General features: G+C 47.6%; 6 protein-coding genes across 6 annotated transcripts; 2 read left to right on the top strand and 4 right to left on the bottom strand.

Annotated features, from left to right (window-relative positions):
- Positions 1 to 455: 455 nt before the first annotated feature.
- UA08_05034 (hypothetical protein) lies at positions 456 to 2,208 on the bottom strand (the record flags this gene model as incomplete). Its single annotated transcript, XM_020267783.1, has 5 exons — positions 456 to 1,177; positions 1,236 to 1,481; positions 1,555 to 1,782; positions 1,860 to 1,953; positions 2,029 to 2,208. The coding sequence occupies 5 exons, from the start codon at positions 2,206 to 2,208 to the stop codon at positions 456 to 458; spliced, it is 1,470 nt and encodes a 489-aa protein (XP_020119627.1).
- A 2,481-nt stretch (positions 2,209 to 4,689) lies between these two features.
- Positions 4,690 to 7,530, bottom strand: UA08_05033 (hypothetical protein; the record flags this gene model as incomplete). The annotated part of the gene is made up of 5 exons (XM_020267782.1): positions 4,690 to 5,703; positions 6,093 to 6,545; positions 6,650 to 6,941; positions 6,999 to 7,223; positions 7,280 to 7,530. 5 exons carry the CDS (start codon positions 7,528 to 7,530, stop codon positions 4,690 to 4,692), a joined length of 2,235 nt encoding a protein of 744 aa, XP_020119628.1.
- A 1,615-nt stretch (positions 7,531 to 9,145) lies between these two features.
- Positions 9,146 to 9,568, top strand: UA08_05032 (hypothetical protein; the record flags this gene model as incomplete). Its single annotated transcript, XM_020267779.1, has 2 exons — positions 9,146 to 9,255; positions 9,310 to 9,568. 2 exons carry the CDS (start codon positions 9,146 to 9,148, stop codon positions 9,566 to 9,568), a joined length of 369 nt encoding a protein of 122 aa, XP_020119845.1.
- Positions 9,569 to 9,941: 373 nt separating this feature from the next.
- Positions 9,942 to 11,432, bottom strand: UA08_05031 (hypothetical protein; the record flags this gene model as incomplete). The annotated part of the gene is made up of 7 exons (XM_020267768.1): positions 9,942 to 10,132; positions 10,195 to 10,241; positions 10,302 to 10,420; positions 10,482 to 10,667; positions 10,726 to 10,779; positions 11,114 to 11,258; positions 11,329 to 11,432. 7 exons carry the CDS (start codon positions 11,430 to 11,432, stop codon positions 9,942 to 9,944), a joined length of 846 nt encoding a protein of 281 aa, XP_020119846.1.
- A 1,571-nt stretch (positions 11,433 to 13,003) lies between these two features.
- Positions 13,004 to 14,638, top strand: UA08_05030 (hypothetical protein; the record flags this gene model as incomplete). The annotated part of the gene is made up of 1 exon (XM_020267757.1): positions 13,004 to 14,638. The coding sequence occupies one exon, from the start codon at positions 13,004 to 13,006 to the stop codon at positions 14,636 to 14,638; it is 1,635 nt and encodes a 544-aa protein (XP_020119847.1).
- A 549-nt stretch (positions 14,639 to 15,187) lies between these two features.
- Positions 15,188 to 16,959, bottom strand: UA08_05029 (hypothetical protein; the record flags this gene model as incomplete). Its single annotated transcript, XM_020267746.1, has 2 exons — positions 15,188 to 16,735; positions 16,789 to 16,959. The coding sequence occupies 2 exons, from the start codon at positions 16,957 to 16,959 to the stop codon at positions 15,188 to 15,190; spliced, it is 1,719 nt and encodes a 572-aa protein (XP_020119848.1).
- Positions 16,960 to 17,243: the final 284 nt, after the last annotated feature.

Below are 17,243 nucleotides of genomic sequence, written 5' to 3'. Positions count from 1 at the left end.
CGATATACAAACATCGCATGGTAATAGATTTATTCGGTGCCATTGACAATTTATTTACCTTCAAAACGGCCAGTCTCTAAGCATGTATATTCCTCGATTGCAACATGACCTTGGCATACAGCATGTATCTAGGCATGAGAATGGCGTGGATGAAATATCGATTTTGTTTAGTTACATTGCTCAGATAGACTCCGCTTGATGTCATGACCCTCTAGATCATGATCAAATATTAAGAAATTTATTACACATAATCATTGCCCACCCAATGGTCGTATGTACCAGATTTACTAAAACAGTGGCTTACATACAATAGATCTGTTCAGGTGTCGAAAAAGAACGGATTTACAAGAAAACAGAACCGGTTATAGCTATTTGCCTTTGTTTTTTTTTTCCTCAAGAGTATCATTTCCCAACCTGCGCGAGACCAAACCAAAGCCATCCACAATATTTCAGCGTCACAGAGAGTACCGGAAATTGATGTGATCATCACAAGTTTCCTCAAAAGACTTCCCGATGTCGGGGTGCACTTCGCCCCTCTCTTCATACTCCCGGAGTTCCCTGTCTCTTTGCTTGTTGGCACGGGCCATTAAAAACCTTGCCGTGACGGTCGAGACAATGCCCATCACGATAAATCCAAGAAGGATGCCGTGACCCATGAAGAAGCGAGGTGGGCGAGTATAGATCTGGGCACCGCTCATGCTCAGCCCCTGCCCGATAATCTGGCAGACGCCCCAGGATATTGCGCGTTTTGTGTGACCACAGAAAGTAACCTGGATCCAGGTAATCTGTAAGATAGCGGCGGGATAAGCACCAGCGACGAGAAGGCAAGCACCGAACATGCCGGCTCCTTTCCCTGTGGTGCTGATGCAGATGATCAGACCGATAGCAGAGCAAGTTAATGATCCGACGACGAACCATGCCTTGTTGCGGCAGTAGTCTGAGAGGTACCCAACGGCCAGCATGGTGACAAATGCGCACGCGTATGGAATCATGGTGAACAGCTGGGCCTGGACTTCGCTGTATCCAAATTCTTTGACAATTGTGGGCAGGAAAGCGCCTGTCGAAGCGATCAAGGTGGTATTGCACCCTGAAAACAGAGCAAGTAGGTACGTCTTTGGATCCAAGAGGCTCTTGACGATTTGACGTGAATCGAATTTGACCTCGTGTGAGTTATATTCTAGCGAGGGGAGTTGGTTGATATTAGCATAGGGAAAAAGGAGGGGGGCAATTCATACCTAGGCTTCTTTGGCGAGCCACCTTGATTTCTAAATCGGTAATGAATCTTGAATTCTGCTTGTGTTCAGGGAAGGTGGGCAAGAATGCCGCATTTGCCAGTCCAATACCTATAGCAACAACACCCTCAATAATGAATAACCACTGCCACGACGGTCTACCGTCTTTGCCATCAAGACCTTTCTGGATGCCATATGAGATCAGCCCAGCGAAGACGCCGGATATTGTTGTTGCAGAATAAAGAATCGCTTGGAGAAATCAGTAAGCCCGGCGCGTTGAAAAGAAACAAAAAAGGATCGTTGATTTGGGTCTATTTCTTACCAATTCTCTTCCCTAGCTCATATCTCCCATACCAAATAGCCATGTACAGAGGGACGCTTTGAAGCAATGATTCTGCACAGCCAACGCCAAAGCGAATTCCAATCAGGTCTCCGTACCCTCTAGCTTTGCACATGCAGCAGACAAGGACTCCAAACAGCACAACGGCGGAACCCAGCACGATCTTTGGGCCCAGTTTCCGGATGAAGAGATTGCCAACAAAGATGCAAACTAGATAACCAGCATCTAGGGAACAATTAGAGACGGGTCCAGATGATAGACAGGGCCATGGGTGTTGTTCCACTCACAGAATACCATAACAACATTGTAGAACTGCTGGCTTGAAAGGTCCAAATCATTTTGCAAGCCCATCAAACGCGCGTACCCGATGTTGTTTCGATCCTGCCAACAAAAAAAAAGAAAAAACCAAGAATGAGCGGCAGCAAGAATAGTAGGTAAGTGCAGTTAGTTCCTCACCAAGTAGGCTATCAGGTAGGAGAGTGAGAGCAGTGGCAGGATGACGAGGTCGAGCTTCCAGAGGAGGCTCTTCTGTGCCTTGAGCTCCGTGGCCGAATAGTGCGGCGGAGACTGAACTTCCTCAACTTGTTTGTCTCCAGCTTTTCCCGAAGAGATTGAAGTCATGGTCAGGGTAGACATGTTCTCAATTGGTTGATAATATATATCTATTTAGAGAATTGAGGGACTGGACTGTACAGGGTTGAGGAAAACCCCGGTCTATATGAATGCGAAATGGAAATACTATATGCCCAGTATCCACAGTCTGCTCATCCGGGGACCCCAGATTTTCTTCCATGGCATGCCCCTGGCCTGCGGGGCATTCCCACAGTTGATGAGCAGTACGAAGTACTGTATGATCTCTTGATGTCTCGGGCCGCAAGCGCTTCACCCGTCTCGTCTGTATGGCAACTGACATGTCCTTGAACCTTAAGCCACGGATACGAAACTGTATTCGTAGAATCATTTGCGGCGAACAAATAGTGATGACCCTGTCTGTTTGAGTTTGGGGAAGATTCTGGGGAAAGTAAAAAGCGGAGGTGAGATGCCGTGTACGGCCCGCTCGCAGTACATACATAACTTGTATGTACGGTCCGTAGGCGGCGACTCGCTTACTGCCTAAAGACATAGAAAACCGGGCTTGCAGGATTTAAGATTCTGGCCCTTTCCTATTGAGAATGATACAGGATTGTCCATCCGGACGCCAAGATGGGGTGTATACAGACCGAAGTCTACGATGTCATTGTAGCGGGAGGCGAAAATGCTACATCAGCCGCGGGCAATGTCAGCTCATGAGAACGGTGTTCGTGTGATCCTTCTTGGAAGAGCGTGGCGGTAACACTCGTTTTGCATCGAGGTCTGGATCATGCCAAGAGTGTTCTTTGCGCGCACAGACACCTACTTCAAGATACTGAGCGCTGTTCCATGGCCAAGGCCTTACACGGAAGAAGACTATACCGGCTTTTGACCTCCAGGAGACGCCGTATAATTGTAATAATGATCCGGTGCTAATTGAGGTTATGATTCATAACGGCTGGGAAACGTGTGAATGGATGAAAAGCAAAGACATCCAACGGGAAACAACATTGCACAACTATGACAATACGACAACGTCGGCACTCAGCAAGGAGTCATCATTGAGCTGGTGAACGGCGCTCTAGTGAAGACTGTGAGTAATGGACAGGGGCTGATAGAAGACTGGTACCGCGCCATGGAAAGTATAATTGTCCTACATATGAGCTTCTCGCGTCGGGAGACACCAAAGTACGTCGATTCCTACCCTCAGGTTATCCTCGCCTACGGAGGGTTTTCGGTCAATGCGGCCATGAGGCGGCAATACCTCGGTGAGGGCCGCGAAGCACCAAGTACAATATGTACAGGAACCATGCTTTCGTCGGGCCATCGAGCTAGGAGTAAGACGGATAGGACATCAAGGCGCCATTGACTGGAGAAATTACCAGGACTCCCGTAATCCCCCCTTACTACTATATTAGCTGCAGCTAAACTGTGATGAGCCCACTCCCAAGTATTAGGATATCCTCTTTCAAAGACTCTTAGTCTCGAAGTCCACAGGGCACTGGTTGATAATATGAGATTGCCATTTATGCCGAGGGAGCCAGCGTTCCTATCTAATACCGCTGGGAAAAAGGGACTCGCTCATATATACATCAGGGGTTGGGGCTGTAAAAGCCACTCTGGAGTCTACAGAGGTTAAATAGCTAGAGAGTCGTCCCAATAGTTTAACCAACATGACGCCTGCGAGCTTTGAAATTAGTCATAGGGTAAATCCGCAAACTTTACCGGTTTGCCACCACCCACACACAAACTCTCCGCCTCCCTATAGAATTACAAATGGAGAATTATGACTATTACGGATTGCCAGGAATGAGGAGGCTGGCAGTCGTGGATCCCGAATCGTATTCAGAATCCCATACTTGCAAACCTTGTGTTGGGGTTCTGTTACCTCGACAAATGTCAGTCGCGTGGAGCTTTAGTCCCGTCATTTATCTCTGCTGTCATCGAACTCTGTCATACGAGTTTCGGGGTACATTGTCGTTGCGAGGGCAAATCTATCGCTAGCAAAAGTTTCGATGACGCCTGCATCAAAGATGACACGAAAAAGTAATTTCTCCAATTACTCGATGCTTCCCTTTCCTCCTGCAGTATAGAACAGAGTGAACGGGCCGCTTTTCGAACAGGTGTTCACATCGAGACGTGTGGTAGAACAAGACCGATCAATGGTGATAATCTCCTCCGCTAAAGAGAAGGTTATAGTCCACTGGACAGGCTCTCCACTCGCGCATCGAGCGCAAAATGCGACAGTCTCGCAGCCGTGATACATGTCTGCCACAATTGGGTATATTCGGATTGAGGGGAAATACCCAAAGTGCATAGAGTGGTTGAACCATCCGGCTCTATCACTGTTTCAACGCTGGAAGTTTGCTCAGGCATGTTCCGAACCGCTCTGGTAACATTGTAGAGCAAGAGGAGGAACAGCTGTAACTTCTTTCTAGTTAGTGTGATATTGTCTAACTACCTTGCCGTGACGTATCATACCAAGAACAATAGTTGAATCTAAGATTGTATACCTAGAACGACCTTGGTATCACTAGCACTTTACAACTATATGTACCATGGGTCTTCTTGCTCTCTCAAAAGGTCACCAAAGACCTCAGTAATACAATCTGGATTGGTCAACGCAGTACTGAAATTAAAATCCTGCGGCCAACTCAAAGAGTCCAACAACAACCCCGATTCAGGAGAAATATCCGTATCTTGTGTCAGACTCATGTCATTGCTACCATATGCCGCATCACTAATACACCGCTGCTGCAGTTCCTTCACGAGTCTTTTAGTTGTGATATTAGCCAAGGCCTCATACGTATCTATGAACTCGGGCGACGCTCTCCACTGTACAGACAGGACAGCCAACACATTGGAACACATGCGGCATGATTCAGTTACCTCGTCCAGTCGAACAGTTTTGGGAAGACATCCGCTGGACCAGAGTGTGTAAAACATGGTAATCCCGGCCAGGTAACAGCCGGAGATAAACATCCACGAGTACTCCATTTCGTGGGATCGGAGCAGCGAATGATAAATCCGAACTGCTCTGGTGGAGGCATTGTAGCACCGTTTTATAGATTCTTCTGAAGGTCGAGGGAAGAGTGGAGTTGCGCGGTGTAAAGAAGCAGTGGTTGTATGGTAGAGACGTTTGTACCATTGGAAGGAATGGGGAGTTTGATGCGAAGAGTAGATTGAATCTAGTCGGTTTCTCCAATCATCAAGTTCTTTCTGGATCGCGTCTAGAATCTGAACCCGTTGGTGATAATCTATCGTAGTCTTTGATTTGCTCACTGTGTAAACTTCGCTGATAATTCTGGTCTGAATGCTCCGAAGTTGAATATGGTGTAAGGCTAAGGCAATGTTGGGTTCGTCTGCATGGCCATGGCGTTCAGGGCTGGGGAAGAGAGCGTCAATGTGATCATCAGAGAGCGTGAGCGGTCGACCTAGGTTAAAGCAGACGGTTCGGTCTAAAGCATATGTGACCCAGAAGAGACGCCGTCGAATATCCCATTCGTCCACAGTGAAACTCCAATCTGGATTATGCCGGTGGAGGCCCATGTCGATACAAAGCTGGATTACGTTATTGTCAGAAATACAATAGTATACAAGGGAAGACAAATCACTGACCCGCATAGCATTCCCACCAGATGCCACTGGTTACTACCCGTGGGACGGTACGACGAATATATAGTCAACAGCAAAACTATTTGAAGGCCGTCCATCCCTTCCAATGGGAGAACCTTATAAAACCAACTCATAGCGGCAGTAAAATATTGGGAAGCCGGAAACTCAAGATTCACATGGTTGTCAGATAAGTGGTGCTCATGTCATGCACCCATGGCTATGATTAGATAAAAGATCGTCCATTGTGAAGGAGAGAGCTGTGTCGGTTTCTCGTAGACGAGCCGGATAAGATTATCCAAAGTTGCATGATGAAATATAGGATAGGTGAGATGGACCCATTGCAGGTAGGTTGTCAGATACTTCTTTGCAGTGCTGAATTGCGGAAGTTCTTGGTTACCTCTGGAATCCGGACCGTTGCTTTCATCACTATAGGCATTACCTGCTTCATTGTCGAGATACCTGAGTAGTCTGGTGATATTTCTCCGCTCAATGTCCTTGTCACACCAATACTCCTTGACCGTGGATGCAATTAACCGGGAAAATAAGACACCACTGGGGCCACCCATAAACCGCATCTCCCCAGTTGCACTCAACGAGAGTACTGCTACATTTGCTGCGATATCGCTGACCTCTTTCTCGACACCATCACCTGGGTCTTTTAAAGACAGCTGCTGCCTCTCGTGGATTCCTGGGTCTGGCGTGTAAGTCATGCCTACCGGACTTGGCTCTATCAATGGCGCCGAGGGTCTAGGAGCAACTTGTTCTCCGGTGGAAATCTTTCGCACGTCCTGTGGAGACAAGCCACATGCATGTCCGAGCTCAGTTTCTAGCCAAGCAATGCGCTGTCTCATTCGTTTCTCGTCTTCAGTCGATATGCCGGCCCGTCTAGTACGAGAATGCGGCTCGCAGTGAACGCCGCGTCGAAGGCACGGGCTACATCGAGGAGCCAGACCGTCACACTACTGCTATTAGTTGTGATCAAGAACAAAGCATGGACACCACGAATGCGATCCGTGGGCATTATTTGCTGGCGCAACAGTCCAATGCTGGTATGGAACAAAGTCATTGCGTCTAGCGCGTTGACGCCATCCCAGGGAGCAGCCATGGCATGCGCTGGCTTTCCAATGTACCTTATGGTCAGCTCCGAGCCGCACATGCTCGTGAAGTATGCATTATCCTGTTGCCTGCAAAACAAATCAGCTTCAAGCTTTGATCACCGAGTAGATGACCGGAATGCGTACATAGGGTGTACCATCATGCAGCAGAATATATCTTTGTACAAATCCGCTTTGATCAGCTTGATCTTGCCTCCACCACCTTCTTCTGCCGGAGTTCCAATGGCCACGACTCGCCCCTGGATACTTCCTGCTTTGATCGCGGCGGAGAGGCCCAAAGCAGCTGAGAGGCCGGCAGTAGCGATGAGATTGTGCCCACATGCATGTCCGGGTATGGGCAAAGCATCATATCTTCAAACGATTAGCCCTTTGATTGTCCCTAGAGGTAGTTGTGGAACCCAACATACTCGAGGTTGATTGCAATTGCTCTACTTGGCTGCCCGTCTGCTCCAGTTTCTGGGCCGAAGGAAGCTCTGAAAGCCGTAGGAAGTCCTCCTACACCTCGTTCCACTGCGAATCCTTGCTTGCTGAAGTAGTTGCATAGTATGTCGTGGGCGTAGACTTCTTCCCATTTGATCTCCGGGTGACTATGAATCTTAGAAGGACACTCAACTGTTAGCAGCCCCCAAGTTGTTTCTCGTAACTGAAGTACTTGCATCTAAATTGATTGATCTCAAATCAAGGTCTGCATTGGCGATCGCGTCATCAGCCACCTTGAGCAAAGCTTCTGAGCAGGCCATCCTAAGTGTCAACCACAATTGTCCCTTTCACGCTAAGAACTTGTAAAAAGGCTCTCACATTTATGGGAAGAAATTCGGCTCTGTTGACGCGATAACGAAAAGACGAAGTATTTACTGGGGTGGAGATCGCGGCGAAAAACCGCCGACACTTGACGAGATGAATCCGACGAGGCGCCGAGATGATAAGAGCAACCTTTATCTTGGGGAAAAAATAAAATAAAAAACCTGATAGGTAGCATTATCTCTCACAAATTTCTGCCTAGTGCTGAGAAGAGATACAACGGCGTCTGTGAAAACATGACTGACTGGACCGAGCAGATGCCATTGAAAGGTTTCTCCAAAGCCATCCAAGGGCTGAAACTACCGAATTATGCTCCTTGGACCACGAAGCCTTGAGTAGATCACTGTCTAGAGGAGACCTTACGGCGAAAGCCGTGACGATTGCCTACATTCACAGGTAATGTGGCCATTCGCAAAGGGGACAGAATCCAAGACTAACGCCACGATAGGGCGATTGAAACACATCAAGAGGTATATCGATTGCTCTTAGTGGGATAAAATAAGCTAACGCGCACGGTACAGAGTAATTGTCTCACGGAGGTTCTTTTTGAACAAGCTGTCGAGCGTGCCACTGAACTAGATGCATATTTTCAGAAGGAACGAAAGCTTGTCGGTCCCCTCCACGGCCTTCCATTGTCCCTCAAAGATCAGTTTGATGTGAAAGGTTTTGATTCGACTCTAGGATACGTCGGTCGCGCATATTCGCCCCGTCCAGAAGATGCATCTCTTGTCACGATCTTGCATCGCCTCGGTGCTGCTCGTTAATAGGATGGGGAACAGATATCGGGGGATCCATCCGGGGACCGAGCAGTATGATGGGATTATACGGTCTGAAGCCAAGCGTATGTGTTCTTCGTTCTTTGAAGATTACAAAAAATCAGCTCGAAACTGAGTTCCTCTGCAGCATGGGCGTTTTCCCTATTACAATGCCTCCGTCTCAACTGAAGGACAAGAACATATTCCGTCTGTAGTTGGACCAATGACTCGTTCGGTACATTCCCTCACCGAAACGGCCAAAACCGTGATTGACTCTGAGCCCTGGAACTTGGACCCACGGTGTATCGCTCTGCCCTGGAGGTCAAACATGTATCAGGAAATGCTGTCTAGGCCGCTAGTCATCAGCGTTATCTAAGACGACGGCGTAGTGAGGGTGCATCCACCCATCCGGCGAGCCCTTGATCAGCTCGTTGAGAAGTTAGCATCTCACGAGCACGAAATTGTTCCCTAAGATACCACAAGTCATATGGATATGATAAAGATCCAGGCAAGTACTCACATAATTATCTGCAGCACCTGCTAATTCCTTGCCAAGACCAGTATTACACAGCCGATAGGGGAGAGGACATCCGCCGTGACATAGCCGTTTGCAACGAGCCCTTCCTGCCTCAAGTCAAAGCTCTCGTGGAGCGAGGCCAGCCTATATCAGTATATGAGTACTAGCAACTCAATCAGGAGAAGGTCAAATGTCAAAAAATGTTTCTCGATCGCTGGAATAATGCGTGCTCGCCAACTTCAGGACGCAGGGTCGACGCCTTGCTTGCTCCGGTCATGGCTCACCCGTCGGTGCCACATAACTCTTGCCGGTAGGTTCTTCCGTTGAGACTGAGAAAAGTAGGGTCTCTAACTCACTGGCATAGATGGGTTGGATATACGAAAGTGTGGAATTTCTTGGATTACTCGGCTCTCTCGCTCCCCGTTACCACCATCTCAAAAGATGTCGATCATGCCGAATCCTATGAGCCACGGAATTCTTTGGACGACTGGAACTGGAACCTTTACGACCCGAATTCAATGCATGGACATCCGATTGGGTTGCAAGTCATTGGCCGACGATTCGAGGAAGAAAAGATGCTAGCAGTTGCAAAAGTAATGGAGGATTTGAACAATATCAAGTAGTATTTAGACCCCTAATGGACCAAGTTTCGTCGATACATGGGCCTCTTTCGCTTTGAAATCTATAGGCGACATAGAAGGGTGGTTACTAAATGGTTGTAGTTATTGATATGAGCTATGAGACGTCAAATAAGAATACTATTCGGGCAATCGTTTTGGCAAATTGATAACAAAAGATTAATGCATCATCAATCGTGACATACTGAAGTTTTCTAGACTTAGAGTCAACTAACATGACTTGAAAATATCTCAAAAAGAAAAGAAAGAGAAAAGAGAACTAGTGATCGAAACAATCGTGTCTAGAGTTGTATATCAAGTTTCGTATGAGATATGAAGTTTCCTTCATTCCCCAATTCCCTACATATATCGGGAGTACTTAGTACACATAAACAAAGCGAGGATTGACCTGGTCTGTCAAGTCAAAAAACTCAAGGTTTCCAACTGTCACCAGATCATCCATGCCACCAGACCGCCGTTTATTGTTCTGCCATCCCAAGTAAATGCGCAGGGCAATAACCATAACAATGAGAACAGCAAAGGAGACCATGCAGGATCCAACTCCAAGACCTTGTCTGAAGTCAGCCGTCTTTCTCTCTTTTTTTTTTTTGGTTTAATAATTGTCATCTTACCGTAGCGAGGCTTCTGGTCTGATTTGAAGAATTGTGGCGCTATGATGCTATTCCTTCGTTTAGTATTCTGTTGCAAATGTGGAAGGAAAAGCTGTCTGAATGCTTACTTTCCAACGCAATATCCGATCAAAAGCAGTGAGTTAACTGTGACCTTTTTCGTATGTCCGGCAATATTTGCTGATGCCATAGAGAGTAAGAGAATATATCCAGTCGGAAAGGCGTAGATCTATGTATCTGTAAATCACTATCCTACCTATGCATGATGAGGAAAAAGGGTTGTCTCTTACCAAGTAATAGCCAGCCAACAAAGTACCTTTATTGTGGTAGGGCGCTGCGTATACCATGGCAGATCCAACAAGCGCTAGAATAAGAGCAATTGTCATACAATATGACCTAGTATTGGCGAACTTCATGCAAACGAATGTGATGATCATCATAAGCACAAATTCAAGCGCACCGGCGGGCATTCCGAGCTAATAGTGGGAGTTAGCAGATTGTATATGATGGTCGTGTATAAATAGAAATACAAACCAGGGTTGTTTCGAGGGTACCGTATCCAAAGTTTTCCACGAGCAAGTTACCGAACTGCATTAATCGATCAATGTTAGTGAAGATTCGGTGACATAAATGAGGAAGATGCCATACCGTTGCGACGGAATTAGGAATGTTCCAAACAAAAGCCATTAGGAAAAATGCCCATGTCTTGGGGTCCAAAAGTGCTTAATGAATTGCTTTTTCTTGAACTTTTTGCTGTGAATCCCCGTGTTATTTCCCCGGACCATCTCAATGGCTGCGCGCTTCTCATCATCTCCGTTCAAGAACCAGGCAGTCAACTGGGAGTCAGGTAACATAACGAATAGAATGATGGACCAGACGATAGAAAGCGCCGCGGTCACGAGGTACATCTCTCGATATTTACTACATGGATATGACCCAACCCGTAAGAAAGTAGGCCGCCGACAATCTGCGCAATGCCATTGAAGGAGAACCAGAAGCCCATACGGAGTGGCTGATCCTGACGTGCATACCAGCCTGTGCTGATTAGCATGAAGGCTGGCGTGACTCTGCATTACGTTAGTACTAAAGTGTGATCAATCTACGAAGAAGAGGCTCAATGCAAAAGAAAACACGTACACTCCTTTGGCCATACCTAAAAAGAACCGGACAGCCATCAGGCCGGACCAATCCTTACATACGACATGCATAAACAAAATAACACCCCAAACAAACCTAAACATGTTGGAACGCACCTATCAGCAGTGGAGGAGTAGGCTCGCATACACGCTGGTTGCAAGACATTTAGCAGGAGTGAACTTCTGGAGAAAGTACGCTCCCAGAGGTTGCATGGCAAAGTAACCTGACGGTAGTTAGATGACTATTGGTCATTTTCCCAAGGCGGAATTTTCACGTACCGAAGTAGAAGATACTCGCCAACCAGGAATATTCATCTCCTACGAGACCCTAGATGCCACCAGTCTCTTTCACTACTTTTATTATAGCAACATGCAAGAGCCGACTCACCAAATCTCCAATAATCCCAAATAATGCCGCATAGCTTAGCGTGGACTTGTCAAGGAATTGTAGGAGGGTCGTAAGGCTAACGGACCGTTGAACCCATCATGAGCCCTCGTACTAAGAAAAAGAGAGAGAGAGAGAGAAAGAGAGACTTACGCATGCAATGGTAGAATGAAGAGATCGATTTTCCAGCGTACTCGGTCGATCAACTCAACGCTTACATCGGTCACATCTCCTACCAGTCAAAGTGCAATATCTACACTTGAGAGTCTGAGGCATTAGGATCATAATAGTGCTTTCAGGGATATAATTGCACCGTAGATATTAAATAATCCATATCTTCGTCAATCCGACACCATTCTTGCCCATCTCTGCCAAAGGAGTACGGAGTAAACGACAAAAAGTAGCAACGCTTGTTGCTTGCAGAAGGGCTAATGCCTCCCCGTCCTAAATTTTGGCCAATTACATGACTTATTTGCGTATAGAACGGTGGAGCAATGATGTGAAGTTCACCGTAGTATTAGGCGGAGCCACCTCAACGCTTCTGTAGTTTTATCATCTACGGCGTACACATTCCCCTATTAATTATCCCAAGGCTTTTTTACTTTCTGTCGCTATCGCTTCCTTTCTAAAAACCAAATATACAGTCGAGTAGTGCCAGGTGCTCATGTCTATACTACCTATGTCAACGGCGACCTGAACGGTCCATTGCAACCTAAGCCATGTGCGATCAACATTCAACACAACGATCACTATTTACATTTTCTTTCAGATTCGGTCTCAGCCACTGTATCGTGTAACAAAATATATATCAAAAGAACGGAAACATCTCGGAATGTCTAAGAAAATGGTGCTGGCCGTAAGTGAAGCCTGGAACCCTAAGTCGCCATGTACCTAGGTAACTGCTCTCCGAAATCGCTTTACCGTCCTGTTCACCTTAGTTTAAATTCTAGTAGTAAACACAAGATTGGAGGAAGATACCTACCCTTTAAGTGGGTCGAAACAATCAATAACTACATAGATAGACTGTCGTCTTGCTCGTATATCAAAAAAAGTCTCACCGGGCTAGCCCTAAGCCCTAATCCACCCGACATTACCCGTTACAGTCAGTGACATCATGGAAGATTCTGAGAGAGAACCCAAGAAACTTGGTTTGCCACAGCGTCGATCCATTAAAAAATCACTCTTCACGTTACTAACTTGCTTGCTAATTTCTGATTTCCCCAGCTGCTCCATTCATACCCCTGTCATCAAATCTGCAGCTCGAAGGAGATCTTGCCCGCCGTCGTCGATCATGTCTGGGACCAGTTTACCGTCAAGAGATGAGGCAAAGAAATGGATTGTGGGTGGCAACTTTCGTGAGGATCCCGAAAAGCTGAAGTCGCACGTCTCCGATGGAGGGCAAGGACTAGGAGATCCCGAAGAAGTCGACTTTGATTTCCCACCGACGGCCTTGGAGCCCAGGCACATCGACGAGACGGGTGAAGACTTCCTGGTTTTGGATTTCCTGGACGGCGATGTAGAGAATCCATTCAATTGGAGCCCGACCAGGAAAAGGTGCATCTCGACGCTCCTCTGCCTCATGACACTCTTTGTCGGTCTTGCTACTACCGCCTATAGTTCCGGAATCGCGTCCATGACCCGAGATCTGGGCGTGTCCTCAGAGCTTGGCCAGCTGGGACTCTTCACTTTCAACTTCGTGTGTGCCCTTGCCCCTTTATTCCTCGCACCCTTCTGCGAACTTGTTGGTAGGAGAGTGGTTTATGTTGGTGCTTATGTTCTATTCGCTGTTATGTTCGTGGGACTGGCACTTGGGAAGAATATAGCCACGATCCTGGTCTGTCGGGCGCTCTTGGGCTTGTTTGGCAGTGTTGGGACAATTTTGGTGGGAGGCACATTCAGCGATATGTATGCTCCTGATGATCGGGCGGTGCCTATGGCGAGCTTCTCCTATGTGGCTATCCTGGGAACAGTCGCGGCCCCTATATATGCAGGCTTCATTGACGAAACCATTGGATGGAGGTGGATTGAAGGGATCCAGGGTTTGGCAAACATACCCTTGATTATACTGGTCGCAATCTTCCTGCAAGAAACCCGTGGCGGTGCTATCATAACAAAGCGGGCAGGCATACTCCGCGATAAAACAGGCGACCAGCGATACAAAGCCAAGGAAGAGCTCGAAGCTCCAAATTTAAAGCACATGCTTCACAATTCCTCTGTAAAAGCCGTTAAAATGCTTCTTACAGAGCCAGCCGTGTTTGTCTTCGGACTCTGGATCGGGTTTGCCTGGTTTGTAACCTTTCTTTTCCTATCAGTGATACCCATAACCTTTCAAGAAAAACGTGGTTGGGGCGAAGGAGTTGGCGGTCTCCCTTACATCTCTCTTTGCATTGGTACCACCCTCGGCTTTGCAACCAACTTTTTCCAAATCCGCAAGTATAAAGCCATTTCGGAGTCTCAAGACCGGAGGATTGTTCCCGAATCGCGCCTGTACGGAGCAATGTTCGGCGCCATCTGGCTCCCCATCGGGCTCTTCATCTACAGCTTCACGCAGTACGGGTATTTATCCTGGGTCGGACCGGCTGTAGCGCTCGCTCCGATCGCAGTGGGGATTTTCTTCATCTTTGAGTCAACGTACAGCTTTACGTCGGACTGTTACGGAGAGAACTCATCGTCAGCTATCGCGGGCCAAGGCCTGTTGCGCAATACCCTCGGAGGAGTGGCACCGCTGTTTGCAACGCAGTTCTTCCAAAATGTCGGGAATCAGTTCGCAGGCCTCATTCTAGCTTTAGCTGGCTCGCTGCTGGCGTTGATTCCATTCTTGTTTTTCAAGAAGGGAAAGCAGATCCGAGCGCGGTCGAAGTTGGCAGAGTCGCAGCACGGGGACGAAGAGCAAAAGCGGAAGACGAAGTTATATTTGTACAGATAACTGTTAGTGTTGTATATATGTATATTATTAGATAGAGACCATGTATGGCTGAGTCTTTGCTAGTTCTTCATGACTGACTTGAGATACCTAGGAAGGCCAGCAGTCGTATTGAGCAAGTGTTAGACTATGATCACAAATATAAAAATCAAAAGTGTACGCGAAAAGATCGTGTTGTCTACAAATACTCACCCATTATATATGAAATTGTGACGCCCAAGTTTAACATGTGTCGGCGTCATGGCCTTGATTACTGCAGTTGGAACCTGCCTCAGAAAGGAGGATTATATAGACAAATTTTACATTGTCGCTTATAATAAGCAAACTGTCTATTTAGGTAGCGAGAGCATGCCTAGGTAATTCCTGAGTGTATACACTTCCAGAAATATGTGGCGAAAATCCTGATGTTTTGATATCGATGACTGAAAATTATCAGTAGAGTACTACTATACATAACATAATGGGAATAATTGAACTTCAAGCATCAATCAAAAGCCTCCCCCGCCAACTCCTCCCCCACAGTAGTATTAGCTGTCCTTCCTGGATCTCCTTTCAGACCTCAAACCACGCTTCGTGATATGACTTGAGATCCACGTCCCCCGTCACAGATTTCACTTGCAGGTACGGCGTCATGTCAGCATCACCACCCCGATCCAGCACCTGATCTTTGAGCGTCCACCCGTTTCCGAAGTACGCGAACCTGTTTCCTGTGGAAGACCAATAGCTGTACTCCCAGTCCTCCCAGCGAGGTTCTCGTTTAACCATGTTGGCGTGTGAGCCGCTGCCGGGCCAGTTGGCGATTGGTCGGCCTCCCTTGATACCACCGTTGAACCACGAGGTGCAATTCTCGCTTAGAACCGTGCGGGGGAAGTAGGCGTCACAATAGGCTCGGAAATCTTCTGTCGCTTGCACGGTCGGCATCATAGTCCTGATACCCTGGGATTGTGCCTTGCGCAATATCTTGGCCGCCAGCGTAAGCTGGATCTCGGTTGAAAAGATGATCGTGCCCGTCGCGGCACTCGTCTGAGGCCCGTTGATGAAAAGGAGGTTGGGAAATCCAGGCGCTGCAATACCCATATATGTATGTGGAAATCCAATGCTGCCCTCTGGTCTCCAAGCAAGCGAAAGGTCAACTCCGTCCTTGATGACGGGGAATGGAGGCGCCATCGACTTCTCCGATCCCGTGCAACAGACGATAGCGTCCACAGATCGCTCCGTGCCATCGACTGTGCGAATCCCAGTCCTGGTCACTCGTTCGATAGAAGTTCTGATGTATTCGACAGTAGGTTCTGTGATGGCCTCCAAATATCCTGGCCCAGGGGTGAGCCGTCTGCAGCTGGGCGGGAAATCGGGTTGAATGGCCTCAAGGATATCTGTTCGCTCTCCGAGCTTGTCTTTCATCAGTTTTATGAATCGCGCTTCTGCCTGCTTGGATTTGATGCCGTCTTTCATGATGCCCCCGAATGAGCTAAACGAACGATTCTCAATTTCCTTGCGGTACCGCAGATACGTCTCCGGGTCGGCGAACGAGGCTTGCACGTCATCGGGGACTGCATCTCCAGGATTAATGTTCTCTACACCGAAGTTTCCGGATATCCACGTTGGACTGCGAGCATAATGATCAATCCTCGATACGATCTTCTGCAGCTGCGGCAGTACTTGGATACCGGACGAGCCGTTTCCGATGATTGCGACGGCCGCGCCGGTTAAGTCAATGTCTGGATTCCATCGCGAGCTGTGGATGACGTGCCCATCGTAGTCTGATAGTCCCGGGTAGCTTGGAAGCTTGGGGTGGCTGAATATGCCCGTAGCCAGTATAACGAAGTCGGCCTCCTCATGTAGTGTGCTTCCCAGGTGCTTAACAGTCACTTCCCATTTGGATTTTTGCTCGTGCCATTGCGCAGACAAAACTTCATGGCCACACTTGATATACTTTCTGGCATCATACTTTTCAGCGACCTGAGACCAATAAGCCTTGATCTCAGCACCAGTGGCGTAGTGCTGCGACCACTCTCTTGACGGCGCAAAAGTGGATTGATAGACGTGCGAGGGAACGTCGCATCGAACCCCCGGGTAAGTGCACTGATGCCAAACTCCAGCCTGCACGTGGAAAGTAAGCTAGAGTTCGATATTAGGCAGAATGATAGACATACTATGTCCTCCTCGCGCTCGTAAATTACCAATTCCAGCCCAGGAACCTTTGCAGGCAACAGAATCGCAGCATTGATACCGGCAATTCCTGCTCCAATGACCGCGACTTTCAAGTTGGGCATCTCATCAATGGCATGCTCTTCCAATTCGAGAGGATGCCGGACCCATGACATACTGTCGTCTGATGAGTGGGTATTATCCGGAGCCTTTTGGATTCCCATCACACAAGGAATTATATAGAATGCCGTGAATACCTAGGAAGGGTCCGGAATTTGCTGTGTGTTCTTCCTGTGGCCTGTTGGGATAGCGAATGAACTAGTCGCACCTAGTTAATAAACAAGAACGATTATTTCTACACTTTCTCAAGCTACAGCTGTCATGACCTATGTGTGTGTACCTTGCCGACCTTGGAAGTTCAGCCGGTATGGTTTCGACTAGACGGCATTGGCATGTTCGC

The sequence above is a fragment of the Talaromyces atroroseus genome (assembly GCF_001907595.1).
Source record: "Talaromyces atroroseus strain IBT 11181 chromosome Unknown scaffold_6, whole genome shotgun sequence".
NCBI classification, from domain to species: Eukaryota; Fungi; Ascomycota; class Eurotiomycetes; order Eurotiales; family Trichocomaceae; genus Talaromyces; species Talaromyces atroroseus.
The sequence above is the reverse complement of the archived record's forward strand: the minus strand, read 5'-3'. Positions and strand labels throughout refer to the sequence as shown.